At 37.6% G+C, this 25,727-nt stretch overlaps 1 protein-coding gene across 1 annotated transcript in view; it reads left to right on the top strand.

Moving 5' to 3' along the window:
* The window catches only part of LOC122561235 (rab11 family-interacting protein 2), a 97,197-nt gene extending 75,574 nt beyond the window's left edge, over positions 1-21,623 (top strand). The window contains exons 4-5 of the mRNA XM_043712845.1: positions 2,571-2,706; positions 17,071-21,623. Coding sequence (XP_043568780.1) covers positions 2,571-2,706; positions 17,071-17,295 — 361 coding nt within the window. The 3' untranslated portion in view covers positions 17,296-21,623. The remainder of the gene's footprint in view (positions 1-2,570; positions 2,707-17,070) is intronic.
* The last annotated feature ends 4,104 nt before the right edge of the window (positions 21,624-25,727 follow it).

Below are 25,727 nucleotides of genomic sequence, written 5' to 3'. Positions count from 1 at the left end.
CTTTCCCACCCACACTCTCTCCTGTGTACCCACCTGCTCTCCTATGCACCGACGCGCGCTCATCTCCTTTTTTTCCTGTGCTTCCTCACTCCTGTGCCTCCCGACCCTGCGCGCGCATGCTCTCTCATTTTCCTTCTCCCGTACACCCATGCACTCTTCCTCCTCCTCTTCCCTTCACCCACAGTGCACATGCTCTCTCCACCTCAACTCTTTTTTTCCCCCCCCCACCTCCATCTTATAGTGCCTCCATTTCCTACCTGCCATCAGTTTTAATGGAGTTTCTGCAAAAATTTGTATTTGTATCATAAGTCATTTAGCTTAATTAAACTCAACAGTAAGTAAATTCATACTTGAAAAATAATACCATTTGTTTGGCTTTGACTAAATCTCACCTTACCAAGTTTAAATTATTTTCAAATGTGAACCTGACAATATTCTGTTCCATACAGGATCACTTTAATTTTATGACTTCAAAATTAGTACTGTGATATCTCAGTTTTGACAACACTATTTTATGTTTCATCTGTCATAGTGTGCCCTATCAAATTAGTTCGACTTAAATTGGTAGTTAGGTTTGGATTCTCATTATAAGATTGTATATAAATTTCTGTAACATTGTCTTCAAATTGAATATTTCTACAATTAATTTCGCTTCCATTTGTCACGTGTGGTAATTAGGGCCTGCCTCTTTAACCTTTTAACCATTGACCACCATATCCTCCAGGTTGTCTGACATGAGAACGACATCAGAAGAAGAAAGGGCACGACAAATTATTGCCACACTTATATAAATTGAACTGTTCTCAGTTTTCACCACAGCTAATTCGATCCAGTTCACCTCACTCATTTTTCTGAGTGAGATCAAAAAAGGAGCCATGAATGAACAAGTCCATCATGTCCTTGACACATCAATGTGAGAATGAAAAGCAGGCCATGAGGGAGGGTTCCTGTCTTTAGAGTTCAGACAATACCTGATGAAAGAATGCCTCATTCAAATCAATCCTATAGCAAGTAGGGCAGAACGCCTCACATCACTATCGCAGACCAGTTAAGATTTAGCAGGTTTGATTCACCAGGCACCAACCACCTTCTTGTAGTTGTGACCTTTGTTGTAATGTGACCTTTTCTTGTCTCCCTGACCTGAAGCCTCCCACTGCTGCTAAAGGCTATTTTAGATTCTGATTCAATTTGGTTATGCTGGGAACCCCAGCAGTGTTAATAAGGTAAAATTTCCAGGTCATGACTTGAGCAACATGGTTGTAACTTTCTAAACTGTACCAATTTAAGAAAATTGAGCTGCAAGTAACATTTGACTTATTTTTATATATGAGGTGATGTCCTACTTTCCAAAAGATGTAATTGTTTGGTATTTACAGAAAATAATAAGACTTTATATCCTAGCTTGGATTGGAGCATTTTTTAAGATGTAGGTAATAAAAATAAAGGATATTGTCTTAGTCACAAATGTCTGTTAATCCAAAAGATAACAATCAAAACTCTGAAATTTAAACTAGTTTTATTAACCTCTGTTCCACTTGGAGATTAGGCATTGATATTGGTATTACAAATTCCAAATCTTTGGTTTATTTTGCAAACAAGTTTGGAGTATAAAAATATATATCACTTCTTTTAGTGGCAAAATGAGTTTTCATCACTGGAATAAATAATCAAGAGAAGAAGTATGAAATGTTAAGTAGAGGAGGGAGCAAAGGGACCGTATTGAGGATTATTGCAATAGAACCATTGTTCAAGCTGAAATGGGAGTTCAGCTCTCTTGGTTGTGCTGTTGTGATTGAACTTTGAACAACAAGTTAATTTCCTGTACTCTGAAGACCATGAAATTAGTGAGTTCAAATAGAAATTTCTTAATAAATTATAGATCTGATCCATTTTATTTAAATGCTGTGAAGTGGCGAGAGTCATTTTGAAAGTGCACTCTGGCACTGTAATGCACTAAATGTGTGCAGCGAAAGAGGGCAGATCTGACCTGTCATGGAAAGATTTTAGAAGTACCTGAGGATATAAAGTAGATAAGATTATGGGAATATTAATTCATGTGATGAACTTTTAAAATTTTGGTTTACTCAAGTTCCTAAATATAGATGAATGCAAATTTGAAATTTTGATATTTTAAGTGGCGAATAAGGAAACTGGGAGAAAGAAAATAGAAAAGTGAACCGTGCTGAATTATTGTTTTGACTCTTTTATGTAGTCAAGTTAAAGGAAAAAAATAGTTTTAAATTGATCAAGTGCCTCGACTGTGACTACCTTTTGGATAAACTAATCTAGCATTGTGCAGCAGTTGGAGGAGGCTAGCAGTTATTTGCCATGTGTGTTGATTTGCAAAGACCATTACAGTCACACCTGGATTGGCCTGTAATTCTTAAGTTGTGGAGAAGCTTCTAAAGAATGGACATCCGGAAATTAAAAAGGAGGATTAGCATGGGCGTGCATCAAAGTTTTACACATGACACATCGTTATAGTGGATCGATAATGGATTTTCATTTAAATGAATGATTGTATAGTTACCCTGAACTTCAAGTTAGAATTTTTCTTTTTCTTATTCCAGTTTAACCAAACCTACAAATTCTGAAGATACAAAAACACTAGTATCCACTGACAGACATAAATGTCAAGAAAATAATCAACATTCAAGTAATGCATTCAAGCAACATCACTTTGAACGCTATGGGGAGAAAAACAGAGTAAGTGTAATAAATTTTTAACACTTATATAATGACATCCAAACACTTATCATGTATCAAGCCCAATAAAGTGCTGTTTGTTTTGAGATTAATCTTCCACTTTTTGACTCATTTCAGGACTCATTTAAGCTGAAATTGATTTTCATTGTGTTCCTGTTATAGCCATGACTGCTCTGATGATATTTTTAAATGTTAGTCCTTTGGTAAAATGTTCAACTTTATAGTTTCATTTTTGGATTAAATTTATTGTGAAGAGTTATTTAATCAATGATTTTTGTGGTATATTGCTAAGTACTACTTCTCCCTTCATGGATTTGGTATGTTGGAGCCACTACAATTACTGCTTTTTTATTTATCTTGTGTCTTTCCAATTTCTACATCCACTTTTATAGAGTCATAGATGTACAGCACGGAAACAGATCCTTTGGTCCAACTCGTCCATGCCGACCAGAATCCCAACCCAATCTAGTCCCACCTGCCAGCATCCGGCCCATATCCCTCCACACCCTTCCTATTCATGTACCCATTCAAATGCTTTTTAAATGTTGCAATTGTACTAGCCCTCACCACTTCCTATGTCAGCCCATTCCACACATACACCACCCTCTGCGTGAAAAAGTTGCTTCTTAGGTTTCTTTTATATCCTTCCCTTCTCACCCTAAACCTATGCCCTCTAGTTCTGGATTCCCCCACCCCAGGGAAAAGACTTTCTATTTACCCTCTCCATGCCCCTCATGATTTTATAAACCTCTGAGGTCACCCCTCAGCCTCTGACGGTCCAGGGAAAACAGCCCCAGCCTATTCAACCTCTCCCTATAGCTTAAATCCTCCAACCCTGGCAACATCCTTGTAAATCTTTTCTGAACCCTTTCAAGTTTCACAACATCGTTCCGATAGGAAGGAGTCCAGAATTGCGTACAATATTCCAAAAGTGGCCTAACCAATGTCCTGTACAGCCGCAACATGACCTCCTAACTCCTGTACTCAATACTCTGACCAAACTCCTCCTTCACTATCCTATCTACCTGCGACTTTACTTTCAAGGAGCTATGAACCTGCACTCCAAGGTCTCTTTGTTCAGCAACACTCCCTAGGACCTTACCATTAAGTATATAAGTCCTGCTAAGATTTGCTTTCCCAAAAGGCAACACCTTGCATTTATCTCAATTAAACTCCATCTGCCTCTTCTCAGCCCATTGGCTCATCTAATCCGGATCCCGTTGTAATCCAAAGTAACCTTCTTCGCTGTCCACTACACCTCCAATTTGGGTGTCATCTGCAAACTTACTAACTATACTTATGCTCACATCCAAATCACTTATATAAATGATGAAAAGTAGTGGACCCAGCACCGATCCTTGTGGAACTCCACTGGTCATAGGCCTCCAATCTGAAAAACAATCCTCCACCACCACCCTCTGTCTTCTACCTTTGAGCCAGTTCTGTACCCAAATGGCTAGTTCTGCCTGTATTCTGTGAGATCTAACCATGCTAATCAGTCTCTCATGGGGAACCTTCTCGAAAGCCTTCTGGGTTATGTTAATTCAGCTGATTCTCTTTTGGGGGGAGCAAAAATTATTGCTTGTATTTTAAGCAAATGTTTGTTTTACACCATTCCAATTAAATAGTTGACTGGTTTGAGCACTAGATTAGCCTGGTGAACTCAGCAGCTGCATTAAAATGAGTTATTTTAAAATTTCTCAGTTGACTGTTGTCATTAGTAAAGTGAAACATACTTTAGAAGAGATCAAAAGGATAAAAGGTTTGCTTCACCATAAGAAGAGATATGTTGAGTGTATTTAAGACTGTGATAGGTTTCTGATTGTCAAGGGTTACAGGGAGAATGGGGTTGAGAAACTTATCAGCCATGATTGAATGGCAGAGCAGACTCGATGGACTGAATGGCCAACTTCTGTTCCTATGTCATTTATGGTCAACAAATTAAGTGATAGTGGAACACGGTGGCAGCTCTTGCTTTCCCTTGAACAATACGGCATGGTGCAGAGGGTTGAACTTTGGTAACTTGCTTTAAAAAGTGAACTTTAAATATAAAATGTTCTGATTATTTTCCTGATCACTACCTAGTTTTGTCCAACAAGTTGAGTACAGTAGATTGAAAAACGTTTGGATCACATTTTTGGTTTATTAGTCCAGAGCATGTTAGTAATTCTAATTGAGATATATAATTACTCTTGATTTTTACTATATGGTATCACTGAGCATTTGAGTTGACTCCCTCCACTTTGTCCTCAACAAGATGCCTTTGGTGTGGCTGCACTCACCTCCAGTGTTTGGTTTTGAGTTAGCCACAATGTATTCCAGTTAAATACTTGGATGTCTGAAGCCATCATTGAGCCTTGCCTCATTCCATATGCCATTGTAACCTACAGCTAGCCTTGTCATCTCTGTACTCAACTATTTGAAATACTCTTTGGCTGGCATCCCACGCTTCACTCTCAATAAACTTAAGCTCATCTAAATCTCTGCTATGCCTTTGATTTAAATAGCTCTTGATCCCTATACATCCAACTTAAAGTTCACAGTTGTCTGCTTCAACCCCTAAATGTCTTTGTCCCTTCTATTTTTTGTAACCTTCTGTCCTACACCACTCTCCTACAGAACTGATTATTTAACACTTGACTTTTGTTTATCCACCTCTGACATCACACCACCATTTCATCTGAAAACCTGCCCAAATCTGGCTCACAAATAGAGAAAGGTTAAATGACTGGCTGCTTATTATGGAGGGAACAGTTTAGATAATTGACCACAATACTGTTAAAAAGGTGGCTGTTTCAGCAATGTGGCGAGATTTAGAGAAATGGTGCTGAATCACATGAAGCCCTCTATAGCAATGATGTGAGAAAGGGTGGTGAGTAAGTTTCTGTTCCAAATTTGAATAAGTAATACCTGTCTAAGATCTACCTCTGATTTTAGTTTACCAAATTTTAAAATGTATTATTCAGCAGGTTGTGCATTTGTGTGGTGAAGACTAACGTAAAGTGCACAAATGTTATTCTAAAATCACATCATGGTAAAAATTGAATAGGTACTTTATTTGTGGATTTAAGTTTTATTATTCATAAAATATCTGTAAATGATGTATAGTTGAGTTGTATAAATTAAGTTTTTGTGATCCTTAATGTTTGGGAAATTTAATCGATACTTGGCTTGCAAGGAGTTTGCAAATTCCTTTATGCATTTCCTGTCAAACATGAAAGGCTTTATTTAGTGTGTTCAGTTTTTTTTTAGAAATCTTATAACACAGCCTGGATTAATCCATAGCTGATTAAAGTGTAATTTGTAACCAGACATGGGATTCCAGTGTATCATTCCCATTTGCTTCTGTTTTATATGGAAGCCTTGGTCCAGGCATAACATTTCTTGGCAGCCTAGTTATACTTTAATCAGAATTTAATAGTAACAAAATTTTTATCAAAGTAACATGTTGACACATTGGCCAGTGAGTTTTCTCCACAGACTTTCACCTTGACAACTTTGATTCACTTGAATCAAGTGTCAGCAGAATGGTCTCCCTTTTTTTTGTGCATTTCACACATTACTTTATCAAAAATGTATTGAAGCTTTGCTGAATTTTTCTCTATGTATGGTTAATAACCATATATGCTGCCAATGACCAGTATGTAATTTGATGGAATTTTCGCATGAGGACTCTGCCACAATCCCCATAAGAGCACACTGAAAGAATTACCTGGGAAATTGAATTTTCTCTTGGAGAATTACTCTTTGTTTGGAACCCTCAAAGCCTCCATTTAAATCAGACTTCTGAGAGTTCCAATAAAATTAAGTAAAATGGTTACTCAGGGAAACTCCGATTGTTAAAATACATGGTCTACTCCTGAGTATCTGTTAAATTGTACCTCACGCCACCAACGGCATCTCCCCCAGATCACGCTCATGCCCCAAATTATCCCCCAGCAGAGTCATCTCACAAACACCAAAGCCCCTATCCTGCTGCATCTGATCCAAACCAACATCCCACTGGACCCACCCCAACTCTCTGCAGTCAAAACCAAACTGGCATCCAGCCTGGCCTGATCTTCCTTCCACCTGGCATTCTATCCAACTGGCAACTCATTCCTCTCTATTCTGACATTCTACCTCTAAAACCTGCCAAACTGGTGCTCTTGCCAGCTAGCATCCTACTCCCTTAGCACCTACCGATATACCCACCTGGCACGCTACCCTCCCAGTACCCTAACTTACCTAATGTACTTAGCCACTTTGACACCATTTGACAGCAGCTGTCAGGACCATTACATTTCAGAATTTGGTAACCCAACTGCTGTGAAAATCTCTAGCATCTGCAGTCTTCACTTTCTCCTGCTGTGAAAATTGGGCATGGTTTGTCTTCCTCTGACAGTTCTGCACTACAAAAGAACTGGAAAAATGGAAGTACAGTTACTCATTTCAAAGAGACCCCTGATTGGAATCTCCAATTAGAAGGATAACATAGTGGCTCAGTGATTTGTACTGCTGCCTCACAGGGCCAGGAACTCTGTTTGGTTTTCAGCCTTGGATGATTGACTGGTGTGGAGTTTGCACATTCTTCTCTTGTCTATGTGGGTTTCTGCTGACTGCTCCAGTTTCCACGCACAGCCCAAATACATGCAGTTTAGGTGGATTGGCCATGTTAAATTACCCCATTGTCTCCAGAGATGTGCAGGCTTTATGGATTATCCATGGTAAATGCGGGGTTACTGGGATAGGGTAAGGAATAGATTTGGGTGGGATGTTCTTCCATCGTAGACTTCATTAGACTTCACTGTGTAAAAGACAGTGTGCTGAAGAAGTTGATCCACATGTTCCCCAACTAGAAACCATGGATGAACTGGGGACCCATTCCCTCATGAAGTCTAGGTCTAAGGCATACAAGTCGGGCAACCCTGATCTATGCAGAAGTTCCAGGTACGAACTTCATAAGGCCATCAGAGACACCAAGTGGCAATACCAAACTAAGCAGGATACCCAGACCAACCACGCATTACCCATTGTTTGTGGCAAGGCTTACATGACGTAACAGCCTACAAAGCAAAGTCAAACAGGGCAATAGTACATCCCTACCCAATGAGCTCAAAGTATTCTATATTCGCTTTGAAAAGAAGGTCAATTAATTGATGTCATCTAACCAGTCAGCCTCTGATAAACTGTACCCACGGTAACTGCTGAATACATTCAATTGGCCTTAAGAGTGAACCCACAGAAAGCAATCGGCCCGAATGGAGTCCCTGGCTGTGCTCTCTGACCTTGTGCAGAGTAGCTGATGGGAGTATTTGCAGACATCTTTAACCTCTCCTTTGTACAATCTGAAGTTCCCACCTGCTTCAAGAAGACTGCCATCATCCCAGTGCTAAAGAAAAATCATGCAGTATGCCTCAATACTACTGCCTGGTGACTCTGACCTCCATAACAATGAAGTGCTTCAATAGATTATTTGTGGCTCACATCAACTCCAGCCTGCCAAATTGCCTTGATCCTTTGCTATTCGCCAACCAGCACAACTGGTTCACAAAGATGCCATCTTCCTGGCCTTACACTCATCCCTAGAACATCGGGATGACAAGGATATCTACTTATTGGCTACAGTTCCGTCTTCAACTCATCTTGAAATTCTAAGACTTAGGTCTCTGCTCCCTACTCTGTAACTGGATCCTTAACTTCCTGACCCATAGACGACAATCGGTAATGTTAGGCGTCAACACTACCTCCACTGTATTCCTCAACACTGATGCCACAAGAGTGTGTCCTCAGCCCCCTACTATACTCCTTAAATACTCATCACTGTGTGGCCAAACTCTTCTCCAACTCCATTTACAAATTTGCTGACAAAACTGTTGTAAGGCAGATCTCCAACAACAAGGCAACAGAATACATGAAAGAGACAGTGCTTAGCGACATGGTGCAAAGACAACAATCTCGCCATCCGTGTTAACAAAACAAAGGAGCTGATCATTGACATCAGGAAGTAGAGTAGAGGGCATGCCCCTGTCTGCATCTATGTTTCCCAGATGGAGATGGTCAAGAGCAACATGTTCCTGCAAGTGATATAGAATAGTATCCCTACAGTGTGGAAACAATGAATCGGCCCAACAAATCCACACTGATCCTCCAAAGAGAGACCCACTCTCCTACTGCTCTATATTTACCCCTGACTAATACCGCTAACCTACACATCCCTGAACACTATGGACAATTTAGCATGGCCAGTTCACCTAAACTGCACATCAGTGGATTGTGGGAGGAAACCAGAGCACCTGGAGGAAACCCACGCAGACACAGGGAGAATGTGCAAACTCCACCATGACTTGATCACTAACAACCTGTCCTGGTCCACCCATGTTGAGGCTAAGGAAATTCAACATGTCCACAAGGATTCTTACCAATTTTTGTAGATGCACCATAAAAAGCATTGTGTGGACACCTCACAACATGGTTTGGCAACTGCTCTTCCCAAGACCGCAAGAAACTACAGAGTCGTGAACACAGTCCAGTCCATCTCACAAACCAACCTTTCATCCATTGACTCCATCTATACTTCCCTCAACTTTGGGAAAGCAACCAACATAATCAAAGACCACTCCCACCCCAATTATACTGTCTTCAACCCTCTTCCATCTAGCCAAAGTTATAAAAGTTTGTTTATACGTACAAATAAATTCAGGAACAACTTCTTCCTCAGTATTATTAGACTTCTAAATGAACTTTTTAAATTTTAGTGTTGATCTCTCTCTCTTCTCTTCCCTCCCCTCCCCCCCCCCCACCCACTCACTCACTCCTCTCTCCCACTCACTCACACTCTCCCTCTCCCTCTCTCTCTCTGCATTCCTCTGCAGCTGTAACATTGTATTCTCGTTCACTCTGTTTTGTTACCCTAATACACTTTGTATCGTATGATCTGCCTGTACTGCAGGTAAAACAAAACTTTTCACTGTACCTCACTATGTGACAATAATAAATCAAATCAAATCTTCAGTTCAGTGCAGACTCAATGGGCTGAATGGCCTCTATTTGCACTGTTAGGATTCTACGATTCGAAGTGCAGAGCTCCATTCTTTTGTTTGAAAGAAAGGACGAGAATGGCAATGTATACAAAATTGCCAGTCCTTTGAAAATTCAGCCCCCAGCCAACTATTTCAGTTTAGAAGGGAAGTTGTTTCATAGCACTAATCATTAAAAAAAAACTATGGTGTACAGAACCAAATCCAAATTAGTGGCATCATTGTATGTTGTAATAGTGAGATGAAATGTTATGTTTAATACACCATTTTGTGCGAGGATGTTGACGAAATGCTATATAACTAATGGATAGAATTTTCAGGAACATTCCACACAAGATCATTTTGCATGCATGCATTTTTCATAGAACTGAGGAAAAAAACCTGGGGCCAAATATTACATTTTAAATGATGTTGAGAGCTAGAGTTTAGGGGGAAAAAATGAGCATTGCTGTTAAGGAAGCTTTTGGAAATTATGTTTAAAAAGTCTATCAAAGGATTTGCCAGCTTAATCTCCCATATATTCTTGTGATTTCAAAGAGGCTATCCACCAAATAGGTTAACATTACCTAATTACTAATACAGTTTGAATGCTATCCAATAACTGCAATTTCTACATAAATAATTACTCTAGCATTTGTGAATTATGACTTGAAGATGTGTGTCTTATTTCAAGTTCATTGAGGGCCTATGGTATACCAATTATTCTTCAAATTATTCCTTTAATTGTAAAATAGATTTCTCTGTTTAGTTAAGATGTCTTTTGTGTAGTGTCTCTTAATATTTATTTTTAGTGAAAGTGTTATTTTAAAGACAAGGAGATACAGTTCTTGAATACTGTATGCCGAAGAGTGCCAAGTTGAATTCACGTTATTTGCTCTTTCATTAAGAACCTGCATTGGTTTCAATTGGTGCATAATTTATGTGGTCTCCATACAAAAGTTTCAGGATAATTTGTCACCTGTTCTCCATCATTGCGTACTGAAGAGGCTTTATGCTGGGTATGTACGTAATAATTAGATTGGTTGCCAATTCCATTCTACTGCCAGTACCTGTCTCCAAAAAGCAGTGTTTAAATAGGAATGATAGTCCGTTTAGAAGCAGTGTGAACTCCTTAACACCTAATTAAACATTGAAAAGTAAATGAGGGGAGTAGAACAGCAAATGTGAAACTAACTATATTGATATTCCCAGAGCCAAATTTCTGGTTGGAACACCAGTAAGAAGATTATGGCTTGCCAGATCTTTCTTCCTTATCTATCTCTTCAAACTGCTTTGGTATTAACTTGTGTATTTTTGACATAGTTATTCTTAAGTATTCTTGCCTGCAATGTGGCCAAGCAAATTTTGTATGTTGATCTATAAGTCTGACTCTTAAGACACCCAAATGCAAGATATTTCCCTGTGAGCTTTTGAATCCACCATCCAGCTGAAATGTGGGTCAGAAACCTGCACTGTGATAAACAACCACTCACTGAAGTTTTCCTCAGGGCAGCCAACCAGAGATCAGAGGGTGGCCCTTCCATCCAATTAAGGATGGCAGGCAAGCTTTCAATTTGGAGCCAATCAAAAGCCTTCCAGCCTGAAAGGAGCAGCAGCCTGCATTGGCAGGAAAAGAAGGAAGCTTGTAAATGTGTTGGGATTCAAAGTCGGTGAGGTTTGCCTGCAGCTGCTGCAGCAAGCCTTGGGGATCTTTGAGCATGTCTATAGCATAGTCCACCAACCTACTCTTCACTCTGCCACACAGCAAACATCTCCTGTCAACTCCTCCTACCATGTAATTGGTTGTTAATTACCTGCATCTCTATCTGAACCCCAGTCTCCACAAAAAATTGTATTGTGGGCTTAAAGGTAAAGCCCCATATTTTAAATTCTGAAATATACCGTGAATGCGTTGTTTCTCTTCACTATTGTAGCAAGTATTGTTTATGCACTTGAATTATTTTTTAAAGTCTTTAGATACTACCCATCTGGAAAATCTACTAATCTATTAGGTGAAATACATTCTCACGGTTGGCAGTGAAACCGTTCAGAGTTGGAAATATAATTGTTTTACTTTACTTTCCCTCCACTATGCAAGTACGAGTAACCTTTTTCTGCAAAATCAACTCATCTTGGACTCCAAGCACTGTATCTTGGAGAAGATGCTTGTCTGTTTCACGAATTTATGAATGATTTCAAGCCTGAGTCAGTTTCTACTAATGCTTCTTTAGATAGGAGAAGTGATCGTTCAGAGTTGGAAATATAATTGTTTTACTTTACTTTCCCTCCACTATGCAAGTACGAGTAACCTTTTTCTGCAAAATCAACTCATCTAGCACTGTATCTTGGAGAAGATGCTTGTCTGTTTCACGAATTTATGAATGATTTCAAGCCTAAGTCAGTTTCTACTAATGCTTCTTTAGATAGGAGAAGTGATAAAGTGGCTTCTAGAAATCTCTAAATCTAGAAATTGCTTAGCTTTTTTAAAACTACTTGATTGAATGTGTCACTTTGTGACCTTTGAGCACATGTATAATAAAGTACATTAAAATGGTCTAGTATTTTACAAGCAAATCATTTTATAGATGTAGTATTATCATAAAGTATAATGGTTTTTGTGAAGAATTGGAATAGTTCAATGTATGATATTGAATATATAAATCCATTTTAGAAACTTAACTGCTGTCCAGTTTGTTCTTTGTATTACAGAGCCACTTTCAGTAGAAGAGGTAATTATTCCTGCCTGTTTAATGCTATGGAATCTTTTAAACTTGTATTATATTTTGGATAACACAGCTCCAGCAATGACTGGTAGTCATGTTCAGGTCTCTTCTATTTATAGTTGGAATGGCAAGTTTATTGTCTATTTGTTGGACCTTCCCTTGTAGACAAAACCATTCCCTATAATAGAAAACATTACTGGCTATATACACAGGTTGAGCATAGAAAGCATGATGGCTGTGGTGGTTGGCTCCATTATAGGCAGAGGTCCTAGCATTCCTGATTGCATGAAAGAAATGATGTATGTAAGGCTCAGTGTCAATTTTTGACACACAATTGAACTGATATGGGCACCTGATTTTCTCAAACTTGTATGACAGTTCCTCAAGTTCCTATCAAAACCTTTTGCTCATTAATATTATTTCCCAGATGTCATGCAAAATTATAGCTCACATAAATTTATGCCAGATCTAGGTGCACTAAGACTTAAAGTTGCATCGCTGATATTTTATTTCCATCTTTATCTTTATTTTTATTTATCACTCTAGACCTACAAAATATTTTCTGTATATTTTAATTGAAATAAATGATTTGCATTTAAAAATGTTTATAATTACATTTTCTTAAACATTTGCATGTGAGATGGTTTGGTGGCTTGAAACATGAATATTTAGGCTTGAAGCAGTTAAGAAGGAACATAGCATAAGTTTGTTGCTCTCCTGACCATTTGCACTAATTTCCACTATTATGTGATTAATAGCAGATTCCAACATTTGCATTGATTACATCCAGATGTTCCCCACCATCCCCTCTTTCAAACCTTCTGCTATATCTGTATTGGTCTCACAGCTTGTCTGATATACAATATTGGATGAATAGAGGTTTTCTTCATTTAAAATGTGAAGACCAAAGCCTTCTGTTCATACTAGAAATGCTGTTAAATAATCATCAATTCCATCTCCTTCCCTGATGACTTTCTGACTCCAAGTCCAACTATTCACTACCTCAGTGCCTTCATCCAAACCCATGTAATATTCGTTAAGACTACCTACTATCCGTTCTGTAATTTTGCCAGTCTTCTCTGCTGCTTAACTATATAAATTGCTGATCATTTATTTCAATTAAGATATACAGAAAATATTTTGTAGGTCTAGAGTGATAAATAAAAAATAAAGATGAATGTAAAATATCAGAGATGCACCTAGATCTAGGTTTTAATGCACCTAGATCTGGCGCACATTTGAGAGCTATAATTTTGCATGACAACTGGGAAATAATATTAATGACCAAAAAGTTTTGATAGGAACTTGAGGAACTGTCATACAAATGCAAGGAAATCAGGTGCCTGTATCTGTTCTTCAATTTTGTGTCAAAAATTGACATTGAGCCCTACATACATCATTGCTTTCATACAATCAGGAATATTAGGACCTCTGCCTATAATGGAACCAACCACTATGCTCTTGTTACTTCCAGACTTCACTGTTGCAGTACAATCTTGGCTTGCCTTCTGCTTTACATTCCATATAAATATCAGCTCATCAGAAATTCCTCTGACCTAGCTTGGCTTCAGCTACAGCTACTCCTCAACTGTAAAACTCTAATGCTTGTATTCAAATTCTCCAATCTCTGTAACATCCTGCATTAGGCAGAGAAATTTCTGTCGGAGTCCACGCACAAACTTGAACAGCATTTTATTGCATAGAAATTGAGAAATGAAATGTCAAGTACTAACTATATTTGTGGTGGAAACGCTGATAGAAACTCTGACAGTGGCTTAAATACCTGCTGCTAATGCAATAAAGGTCTTGAGGGCAAAAAGTGAACAGTAGTCAGATATCTTTCCATGTTGAGTGAAGGTTATAATTTCAGTCACCTCTTGGAGGTATGTCACAATCATGTGAGGGTGGAAAAATATAAACGTTATCAATTTCAGTAAATGCACTGCCAGGTCAAGACTAGGGGCTAGGAAAATTATTATCCAAGTTATACATTGCAAAGGTAACTCCTTGAGCCAATAGAAATTTTCTTGGGAGCACAATATAACAGCCTACAGCAAATTGCTTTTACGTAGCACCTTTTGACATAATAAAATGTACTGTGACACCTGACGAGCAAAACAAAACTGATATCGATCAACCTAGGGAAATACTGAGCAGGTGGCCAAAAGAGACGGTGAAGTTTGAGGAGGAGAGATTGGGTCATGGCACAGAAGGCAACCTAGATGATGATGAGTTCTGTCATGGGGTCACTGAGTTATTTGGAGGTCCCTGCAGATTATTTTGCTGCCAATCCAATGCATTTAGTGACCGAGTTAAAACAATAACTGATGATAAAAGTAGGTACCTTGACTTTTAAATGCGGTTTTAAATTGGTTTACATGTTGCAAGAGAGCCTAAGTTATGATGGTCAGTGGTTGAAAATCAAATCTTCCTTGAAAAAGGAGAATCTGTTTAAGTACTAGTAAAGTAAATTAAATAAGTTCCTCCAGTTGAGCTCAGCACACTTTGTTATTTAAATAAAAATCAATTTATCTTCTTGTTGATATTTTCTTTTATGTAGCAAGGTAAGGCGATCTGTGATTATTCAGTAAAAACATAGTTTGCCCTATGTAACTTGTTTAAACTAGTTTAACTAACGTTGCCCAAACCAACGCTGAAATAGTATAGAGCAATGTCCTCCAAATTGTGATACAATTATTCTAATTCAAGCAATGAAATACTAGTAATTAATAAAAGCCATATGGAAGTTTTCTTAAGTGTCTTTAAGGATTTTAAACAGCAGCATTCATCTGGCTGCATGTTAAAGGAATTTCAGAAGGCATCCTTCTGAAATGATGACTAAAACACCTTGAGTACACAGAGCAAGCTTCCCCCAGTATCTGACTCACTGACTTCCTGATCTAGGTGTATTTAATGGTATAGTGCCATACAAAAATTAAAATAATCTACTCCCCACTAATAAAACCTTCATCTTTGAAGCAGTGAATTAATTTCTTTCACTTGCATATGAAAACATAATATCATCAGAAAAGTAACTACTGAAAACACAAACCATCGGCAGTCATAAAATAGTTGCCAATAGTTGTCTTTGTTCATTTGCAGTTAATAGGCTGCTCAAAACAAATTTTAGTTTTGAATGATTGATATAATATTGATTACAAGCTGGAGAACTCTATCATCCTACCAAGAAATTAGGACCTAATATCCAGAAGACTGATATTTCTAGTTTAAAATAAAATTAACAACAGTTGCAACCATCTGTATTAAAATGTAATTTTGCAAAGTGAGTTATTTTGCAAAAGAGTTTCAGGTTTTTTTTATTCACTCATAGTGTCCAGGCCAGCACTTATTGCCCATTCCTAATTGCTCTCGAGAAGGTTGCTTGAGGACAGTCTGTGGTGTAGATATACCCACAGTGCGATTCGGGTGGGAGTTCCAGGTTTTTGACCTAGCAACAGTGAAGGATGCTGTTTGACTTGCAGGTAATGGTGTTCCAAAGCCTTTGCTCTCCTTGTCCTTTTACGTGGTAGAGCTCATGGATGTGAACAGTGTTGAGGATCCTTTGGTGAATTGTTTTAAGTCATTAGGTTATTTTTCATACTTTGTACATTCAAAAGCATTAATGTGCTGATTTTCAGATATAATGGCATTGATTTCCTGGCCAAGAAACTGGCAAACCTTTTGGTACTAGTGCAACCTTTGGTTCAATACCTCAAGCATTGTCTGTATTGCAATTTAAATGCTAATCTGAGTATATCCTTCTATGTGCTTCATGTGACTTCCTTGCTTGGCACACTGGATGCAAGGAATTCTCATTACGTTTAAGCTGCTTGTGTTCTCTCCTGGTAGTTCTGAATTTATTTTTTCTTCATAGTCATTCTAGGGAGACCTATGAATGAAAATACAAATGTTTCCCCCATTGTTTTTCTTTAAGGTCACTTTCATCTGCAGGAATGTGCCCCACAAATGGGGAAGTTGAATAGCATGATAACATTGAACTTTGTTTCCAAAATATATGTTAGGAATATAATTTATTATGATTACACAAACAAGTCTTTTTTATCAGTTGTCCTACATCGCTTCCCTTGTCCAGTTCTCTAACAGCCTAATTGTTGCATAAAAGCAAGCTTCCAAGTGTGAATACTTATTTCCAATATAGCAATTGAGGTTCATTGGGCTGGATTGGATATCTTCAATGTTCCAAGCACAAAATTGTTTTCAGTAGTTGTTGATCTATATGACCTCCAGATTTAATTAATATGTAATTATGAACTCTGCAAATAAAATAAAAGAATGCAAGAGGACAAAAGTTTATAAATTATGCTTGTTCTTCAGGTAAGTCTTAAATTCAAAGTCCATCTCTCAGCTTTCATGTTTCCTGACACATTCAAGTTGGTGTTCACCTGTTTTGAAATAGCTACATTTTCATCACCCCAGTTTTACTTAACCAGTGCCAGTCCTTGCAGAAATATTCATTAGATATTATGATATCAATGATAAGCTATGATACTGCTATGGTACAATGTGAGACAGTCATTCTGTTTAAGCTATAGGTGGTACACTGTATTCAATTTTTTGTTTAAATTAGTCTAATACATGGAGGATTTGAATTTAAGCAACCTAATTTCAGTTTCTGATTCCAGGATCTCCGTCTGCTTGCCACTGGATATCGTAATTTATCATATGATGAGCTGATCTATGAACTTGTGAAGCAAAAAGAACTTGTTAAGAGAAAAGATGGTCAAATCCGGGAGCTTGAGGACTACATTGATAACCTTCTAGTGCGAGTAATGGAAGAAACGCCCAGCATTCTGAGAGTGCCATACGAGCCATCTAGAAAAGCTGGGAAGCTTTCAACAAACAATTGACATAATTAACATTTTGGAATTGACAAAATATGCTTAATGCCTGTGACAAAAAGCGATGGCAACTTGAAGATCTTTATAGACCATGAATTGGTAAAGAAGTTTACAGAATGGTATTACTCTTTTCATAGTGGCTATTAAGTAATTGTTGCCAGGCAAAGTAGAAACTATATATCTTAAATCCCTCTCTCTCTACCTCTCCATCCATCTCTCTCACTCTCACTCTCACTCTCACTCTCACTCTCACTCTCTCTCTCTCTCTCTCTCTCTCTCTCGCTCTCTCTCACTCAATTTGGCTAACATTTAAGAATGAACTTTTTTCAGTTTGTTTTTAGCAAAATATAATTCATACCTTGTATAGATTAGCAAATACATAGTGACCTCACTGGTAGGTTGACCTGGGGGAATCCCTCCTGAGTGACACTCACCTATTGACCTTGCATACTGTATTTATTTTTATATTATCTTTTCGGATAGAACGTAGCAACAATAGAATGAAAAAGCAACTCTAAAGTGAATATAGCTTTGCAGTAATGTTTCATCTAAATAGCTCCAGTACTATTACATACCTTTTGGGAACGGTCCAACATTTATTTGGGGAGTTTCACAGTGAATTTGGTGTTGCAGTTTCTATTATATGCTAGAAGCCATTAATACATTTGAATGGATTGGAATAAAATATCAGTATACTCAGTGATGCCAAAACTGATCACCTTTTACTTGCCTATAACTTGATTATCTGTTGTATTTGTGTACTTTGGGGAAGGGTCTGACATATTTAATGGGGAGATGTTCACACAATAAATTTAGTGGTGTGTTTTCTATGGTATTGCAGCAGGCATTCATACACTTCAGAGACATTGTGTTCAAATGTATTCAACTAATGTTCTGTGATGCCAAAACAGATTGCTTACTACTTACCTATTACTTGATTGCCTATTGTGTTTCAATCTTCCGGTACTTCCAAACCAACACTGGATTTTTTATTTTGTTCTTGGGAGCTGTCTACAACTGTATTACCACAAAATATTTGATTTAACTAAAATTGCAATACACTTTAAAAAAATGTTTCCTATTTTCATTTTATCTGTATTTCTTGAAGGAGTAGGAAATTTTAGGTAGAAATAGAATGGACAACTTTTTTTAATTGAACAGATTGATTGGAATACTTACATTTGTTAAAATGTTAGTTGTGGCATCTAAGGCAGCAGTTTTACTGGCATTTTTGCATTTAAGAGAAGTTGGGTTAATGTTGTTTAAAATGCAGCACCATAACTTAAACATTGGAAACTGAGAATGTGACCATGCCTTATTCTCTGCCTAAATCACACCTGTCTCGTACTGGATTGGGATGAGTGCAGTATAACTCAGATCTGACATATTTTGTATTTTTGAAATGTACTGAGATTTCATTGGAAGAACTAGTTTCAGCAGCGAATTCTTCATATAGTTTTAAATAAAAATGTCAAGTTCTGTCAATTTAAAAAGCAACTGATCTGAATAATAGTTCTATTAAATTTTATATTAAGTTATATACATTTTTGTAAGACTTTTTTTGGTAGTTGTTCAGAATAAAAGTTGTGCATTTTATGCCAAACTGTATCTAAGGTTTCTTGTGCATTTTAAATAGAACCAGAACTACATTACTGACTATCCTTTAAGTGACAGTTGATCAGTGTTCATTGAGACTTAATCCAAACATATTTATACTCAATCGATTGTCCCTTTTGACAGTTATTCAAAATACATTATGTAATGCTACATTTTAATGGACACAATCTGTGGTTGGAATCTACTGTCACTTAGCCTTCTGAGTATCTTAGAGTACATAGTGTTCATTGCATACAGCAGATAGCTGTTTCTTGTGTTTGTCAAGAATCACTTATTGTAAACTGTATTGACATCAAAGTTTTTAAGCTGATGGTGAAACCTACCTTAGCCATTCAAAGTTAATTAACTGGCTGCAATGCAACAAAACAGACCTCAACTGAGGAGAACTAGTTGCTGGGTGAAGCTGCTTGTCTTGAAGACTTGACACGTACCATGTAAAATATTTAAATGGTTTAAGTACCCAAAGAGTCTATTTAAATGCTGTCTGCCAGTATTGCTTTTGCATATCTGAAATTAAATTTGCACCAAAAGGTTGAAGTTATTTAATTTTGTGCTTTTGGTTTTCTTTTAATGTTTCACAGAAAAATGCCAGTTTTTGTAAATGTATTATTTATTTTTCACTCTTGAAGGTACTGACTGTATAACTTTAAACTGTTTAGATATAAATACAATCAAATTCTTAACATGCACACACTAACATTATTTTGTATTGACTGCAAAAATAAAGTGTAGTGAACTTTTGAAGTAATGTTCCATAGCTATAATTAAGCAGTTCAGACAGTTATCCATGCTGATTTAGGATGCATTTTTAAGAAGAATAATGCTTGAATTCATCTTCAAGGATCCCACCCTTTAGGGAGTTGATGTAATTAATGTGTTATTTCTAGAATAATACCAATAATTGTACTATCATTGAGACGAGATTGTTATGAATTTGTAATTTTTTTTAGTGAATATCCATAAGTGTATTGCAAGATGCCCTGACGGCTGCATAAATTACTAACCAGTTTACTGCAGAATCTGCACATCATTTGTAAAGGATATTTATTGAACTTTTATGTGACTCAGAGGTTTTGGTAAGATATCCTCTATATTGCATATATTCTTCACATTGTCTAAACACTATCACTTAGTTTCTCTACATCTTAAAACCATTTGTCTTTATTGGGTAACTGCAGTGGAAAACTTTTAAAGTAAGCATTAAACTCATTTCCACATTTTATCTGAAATAGAAGCTAGAGTGCAGATTGGGAACATTGAAATCCATAACTTATCTACTTGAGTTAATTACTCTAACTGAAGTTACTGATTGAGATAAGAACTCCACATTTGTGTGCAATCATATTTGCCAAATTGGACAAACTGATAAAAGATAAGTGTTTTGGTCCACATTGCATAAAGTATATGTCAACTCTATTTGCAGTCAGTATGAGAAGTGCACCAATGAAAACAGTGGGTGCCAGTGCTTTTCCTTTGGTTCTTCTGTGGATTAAAAAAGACTAATTAATTAAAATTTGAACTTTCCCAGTAATATACAGCTACTTGTTTCACTTGGTTTGTATATCCCTGCAGTTATCTACTTTTCTTATGACCTGTTGTGTTCCATCGAATTTCTATTGAGTGCACTCAGTTACATATTGTGGCACACAGATACATTTGCAATGCTTATGCATAGTTTTTCAGTGAATTATTTATCATCCTCATGCATCTGAGATTTTTAAATGTTTTGATCATGTATAATTATAAGTAGCTGAAAGTAGTTTGACGCTTCCTTTTAATTTATTAGATTTTTAGAAATCAATCTAATGAATGCACCATCATCCTGGAAGAGTATTGCAACACAAAATGGTACTTAAGTGATATGGATAACCATAGAATCAGGGAATTTTACAGCACAGAAGGAAGCATTCATTCCATCATGTCTGTGCCAGTTTCTGAAAGCTATCCAGTTAATCCCACTCTCCAGCCCTATCTTTGTAGCCCTCTAACTTCATCAGTGGTTATATTTAAATAACCTGAGGTGCTACACTAAAAGTATTTTGAACAAATACAGTACCTGATTTCTGTAATATTTGAATATTTTACAAAACTGATGTAATACTCATTCATACATGTGAAGCAAAGCTTTATGGAGGACTGATGTTTGTTTTAATGTACCTGGGCATGATCTGCAAAAGAGATGTGACTTTTTAAAATGAGTGTGTAAGATTTCATGTGGTATATACTATGTAAAATAATGACATTTCAAAAGTGAAAATGTTGCTGGTCATTCAGTGTAGTTCAACATGTGTATGTGGCAAATTAAAAAAAAGATCATTTCCAAATGAAAAATGAAGCATGCAGACAGCATCTATGTTCTGTATTAAATGGATATGAATATTTGTCTGATATTATAAATAAGCTAAGAAAAATGGCTGTATGTAGCTTTGGGTATGTATTTTATTATGAAAGAATGGAATTTAAATAGCTTTCAGTAAATTGATTGCATGTTTAGAAATGACATTGGATTGAAAGGAAAGTACCAGTGGTATTAATCTGCTAATGACTTAATGAGTAAGTTCAGTATAATTATGTTTGCACTGTAATTAAGTTGTGACAAAGCACATCTTTCATTACACGTATTAAACTTCTAAATGCATTCTGCATTTGTAGCCATGCTTGAAATATTGCTAAGAACCATATACTGCACGTATAATATATAATAAAGCATATTAAATATATTGTGGAATGTCGTCCCTATTTTACCAGGAAACTGAATAAATTTTGACTACCGATATTGGTTGATTTGTCCATTCATGCATGTTAAACCCATCATTTGATATTTTAATATTAAGATAAAGTATAACTGATACATATGAGATACAAAGTTTGCCAGTGTTTTGATTTGACTTCCTTTTACACTGCTATGTAATCAAAATTGGCACCTACTGATTGTATCAGCACATCAAAATGAAATGAAAGGTCATTCATCTGAAATGTTAATTGTGTTTCTCTCTCCACAGATGCTGCCTGAATCTTATGAATATTTCCTGAATTTTGTTTTTATTTCAGATTTGCCATAACCACAGCATTTTGCTTTTGCTTGAACTGATGCTGCCTTTGTCTAGTGCTCAAGGTAGAGTGAGTTGTCAGGAATAAAAATAATTTGTCCTTCTTTAAAAGTTAATATGAAGTGTAATTGTCTGAAAATTTATATTCACACTTGTCTTCTAACTTATTATGAGGGAGTCACAATTGTTTTGGAAAACATGTCATCAGTTCAGTTCATGATCAAGCCTGATATCAAATAGAATCCCTACAATCCGAAAGGAGGTCACTTGATCTATCAAGCCTCCAAAGAATATCCCATACCTTGCCCTCTGCCTTATCCCCATTACTGTGCATTTACCATGGCTAATCATCCAGGCTCCGCATCCCTGAACATTACAGAGCAATTTAGCATGGCCAATCCACCTAACCTGCACATCTTTGGACTCTGGGAAGAAATGCATGCAGATAAGTGGAGAGTGTGGAGTTTGCATAGCCACCTAAGGCTGGAATCGAGCCCACATCCCTGACGCTTGTCAAGTAGCAGTGCTGAGCCAGTGTGGCACCAATACATAAAGCCACAGAACCTGAAATGCAACCGGCAAAGTGCCAAATGCTAATTACGATCACCAGGAAAGGTGTACACTGTGTACAAGGTATTTAAGTGTAAATGAGTGATAATCAAAACCTTGCAGATCCGGACCCTATTGAAGTTTCCCTGTATAGTTGTAAACATCATTTTCAGCAGTTCTAGTTGCTGATCATAAAATGCACCAAAAAAAAACACCTGATGTAGAGTATTTGGACTGAAGAGAATTTCAAAATCTGCAAGAATAATATCAGGAAAATCCTGTGCTTATTAGTTGGAATTATCAAAACTGTTTTCATGTGGCAACTTGCTAATTTTAAAGGATCCAACTAGTTGACAAATGGTTTAATTCAACAAAACCAGAAGGAAATTAAGTTGACTTTTTGATTTCACATTTCTGGCCTCATTACTTATCAGGGAGGGATGAACAGGTGTCATCTCTATTTATGAAATGAGAAGGCTGAGAGATGACCTAACAGTGGATTTTGATAGAGTAGATGTAGACAGTTACCATTTGTGGGAAACAGCAAAGCTAGAGACAATAAGTAAATCAAATCGAGAACTCAAAAAGGAAGTAGGTTCTTTACCCAGAGAATGTTGAGAATATGGTAAGATTTACCAAAGGGAATAGTTGGGGAAATAGTATAGAAAGCACTTAAGGGCAGGAGGGAATAGAGGATTACAATGATATTTGAATGAAAAAGAATGGGTACAGGCTATTGTGGAGCATAAGTAGCAGCAATGTCTATTTGGGTCAAATGGCCTATTCCTGTGCTCTGTATTTTTCATGTAATTCTGTATGATTTAAATATATACAAGATGTGCAGGTATCAGCTGCATGAAACTTTGGGGACTACTAGTTCTATTATCACTTGCATTATTTAAATATGTAATGGAAATATCTTGTATTTTTGCTTTTTGTAATAACTTGAACTGTGTAAACTTATGTCGTAAATGAATAGAATATAGCATTATTCAATGCTACTCTTTAAAGTTGGCTTGCTGGACATATTAAAACCTACATGACAATTACTTTGATAGTACCTTTTCAATAAATCAAACCGTAGTTTGTATAGAACCATGAATATAGCAGACCTTAATCATTTATCCATAAAACATACAATGTCCATATCATCATATATCTCATGTTTTTTTTTGAAGGGCACAAAAATTAGAAATCTCTAATTTTCTCAGTGGTGTTTTATGCTATATGGAACATTGTGCGCCACATCAATATGTTTGACACACTTAGTGTGTGGATGAAGAAAGCATGCTTTTGTTTTTGTGTGTTAGTATGCTTCTCATTATTTTCTGAAAGAGACTGAATGTTTAAGACCCCCTCAGTGAGTACACAGTCTCTCTCTCTCTCCTAGCAGGTGTTCAGCTGTGTTTCCTGGGGTGGTATGGTGGCTCAGTAGTTAGCACTGCAGCCTCACCGTTCCAGGCGCAGGTTTGATTTCAGCCTCAGGCAACTGTCTATGTGGAGTTTGCACATTCTGCCCGTGTCTGGGTGGGTTTCCCCTCTCAGTCCAAAAATATGCAGACTAGGTGAATTGGTCATGCTAAATTACCAATAGTGCTAGGTGTATTAGCCAGAGGGAAATGGGTCTGGGTGGGTTACTCTTCGGGGGGTCGGTGTGGACATGTCGGGCTGAAAGACCTGTTTCCACACTAGGGAATCTAAACATCTAAACTTCCTCACCTGTGATATACACAAATTGAGACCCTCAATTTTAAGATTAGAGGATATATGCCTTGAGCATATAGATACAACATGGCACTTGTAAACCAAACTGTCAACTATGGATGAAAAGCTCCACTATCTGTGGATATCACAGGAGAGTTGAAGCCTAATAGCACCTCTGAGCCACCCGGACGAACCAACCCAACCACCCTGTAGCACAGCATTTCAACTCCCCCCTCTTTCCACCTATCACATTTCCAACTCCCCTCCTCCAAGTCCCTCCTCCCTACCTTTTATCTTCTCCTGCTGAACACTCTCTGCTCATTCCTGAAGAAGGGCCTGTGCCCGAAACGTCGAATCTCCTGTTCCCTGGATGCTGCCTGACCTGCTGTGCTGTTCCAGCAATAAAGTTTCAACCTAATAACACATACCTTGACAAATGAAGGAACTCAAAGGTGGACTGATGCCTAGACTTTTTTTGCCTATACACCAACTTCTGCAACCAACCTGTTGCCAAACGTCATGTTGAGTCCAAAGGAACACCAAGCAAGGATGGTCAAGAAGGGGGACCCTGATTATTTGGGCATCCTGGGCTCTCCATATATTTTTTATGCAGCTTGTGACCTGCAGAGGATACTCCAGTTTCACTGCAGAGTACTAACATAGGAGAAAGTGAGGACTGCAGATGCTGGAGATCAGAGCTGAAAATGTGTTGCTGGAAAAGCGCAGCAGGTCAGGCAGCATCCAAGGAACAGGAGAATTGACGTTTGGGGCATAAGCCCAAGCCTGAAGAAGGGCTTATGCCCCAAACGTCGATTCTCCTGTTCCTTGGATGCTGCCTGACCTGCTGCGCTTTTCCAGCAACACATTTTCAGCAGAGCACTAACATAGCATGGTAACCGTGATATTCCCAACGCAACTGGGATTGAGAACATGTGTGACAGGCTGTCTTCAATGATACAACAGAGTGTGTCTCATTGGTCAGCCACCACCCACCTTGAGTCAGGCACCATCTGACTGGTAAACTGCTGAGTCACCATGGTCCCATCTACTTCAGGGAGAGCTTGAACATGAACACTCCTTGCTGAGCTGCTGGGCAGAATCAATCATGTCAAGCAGGCAAGCAAAAAGAATGAAGATGATGACTCTTTGGCAAGAAGGAAATCAAAACCATCTGGACTGGCAGATAACTTGCAGCCAGTAGATAATATGTGTATTGATTGTAGCTGCGTTGGAACTTAATAAACTGATCATTGACAAAGGATTCCTACAAGAGACCTGCTTGCCAGCACTAGATTGTTGAAAGAAGCACATTACGTATCCATCTCATAGGGGAAAGACTTCAGACGAAGCACATGAAAAGAGATTTCTGTAAGAAATTGCTACCTTTTATAGAAACCCACACAGCGTTCAGAATGTGTCTCTATCCATCCACATCTCAACTCAAATAGGGCAAGTTAACCTTGTATCTCTGTTGTGATTCACTTCAGACACTTCTTATACTGTAAAGAATTTTCTTCCAGT

This window comes from Chiloscyllium plagiosum, chromosome 22 (genome assembly GCF_004010195.1).
Source record: "Chiloscyllium plagiosum isolate BGI_BamShark_2017 chromosome 22, ASM401019v2, whole genome shotgun sequence".
NCBI lineage: Eukaryota > Metazoa > Chordata > Chondrichthyes > Orectolobiformes > Hemiscylliidae > Chiloscyllium > Chiloscyllium plagiosum.
Note: the sequence above shows the minus strand (reverse complement) of the source record. Positions and strands in the feature narration are given on the sequence as shown.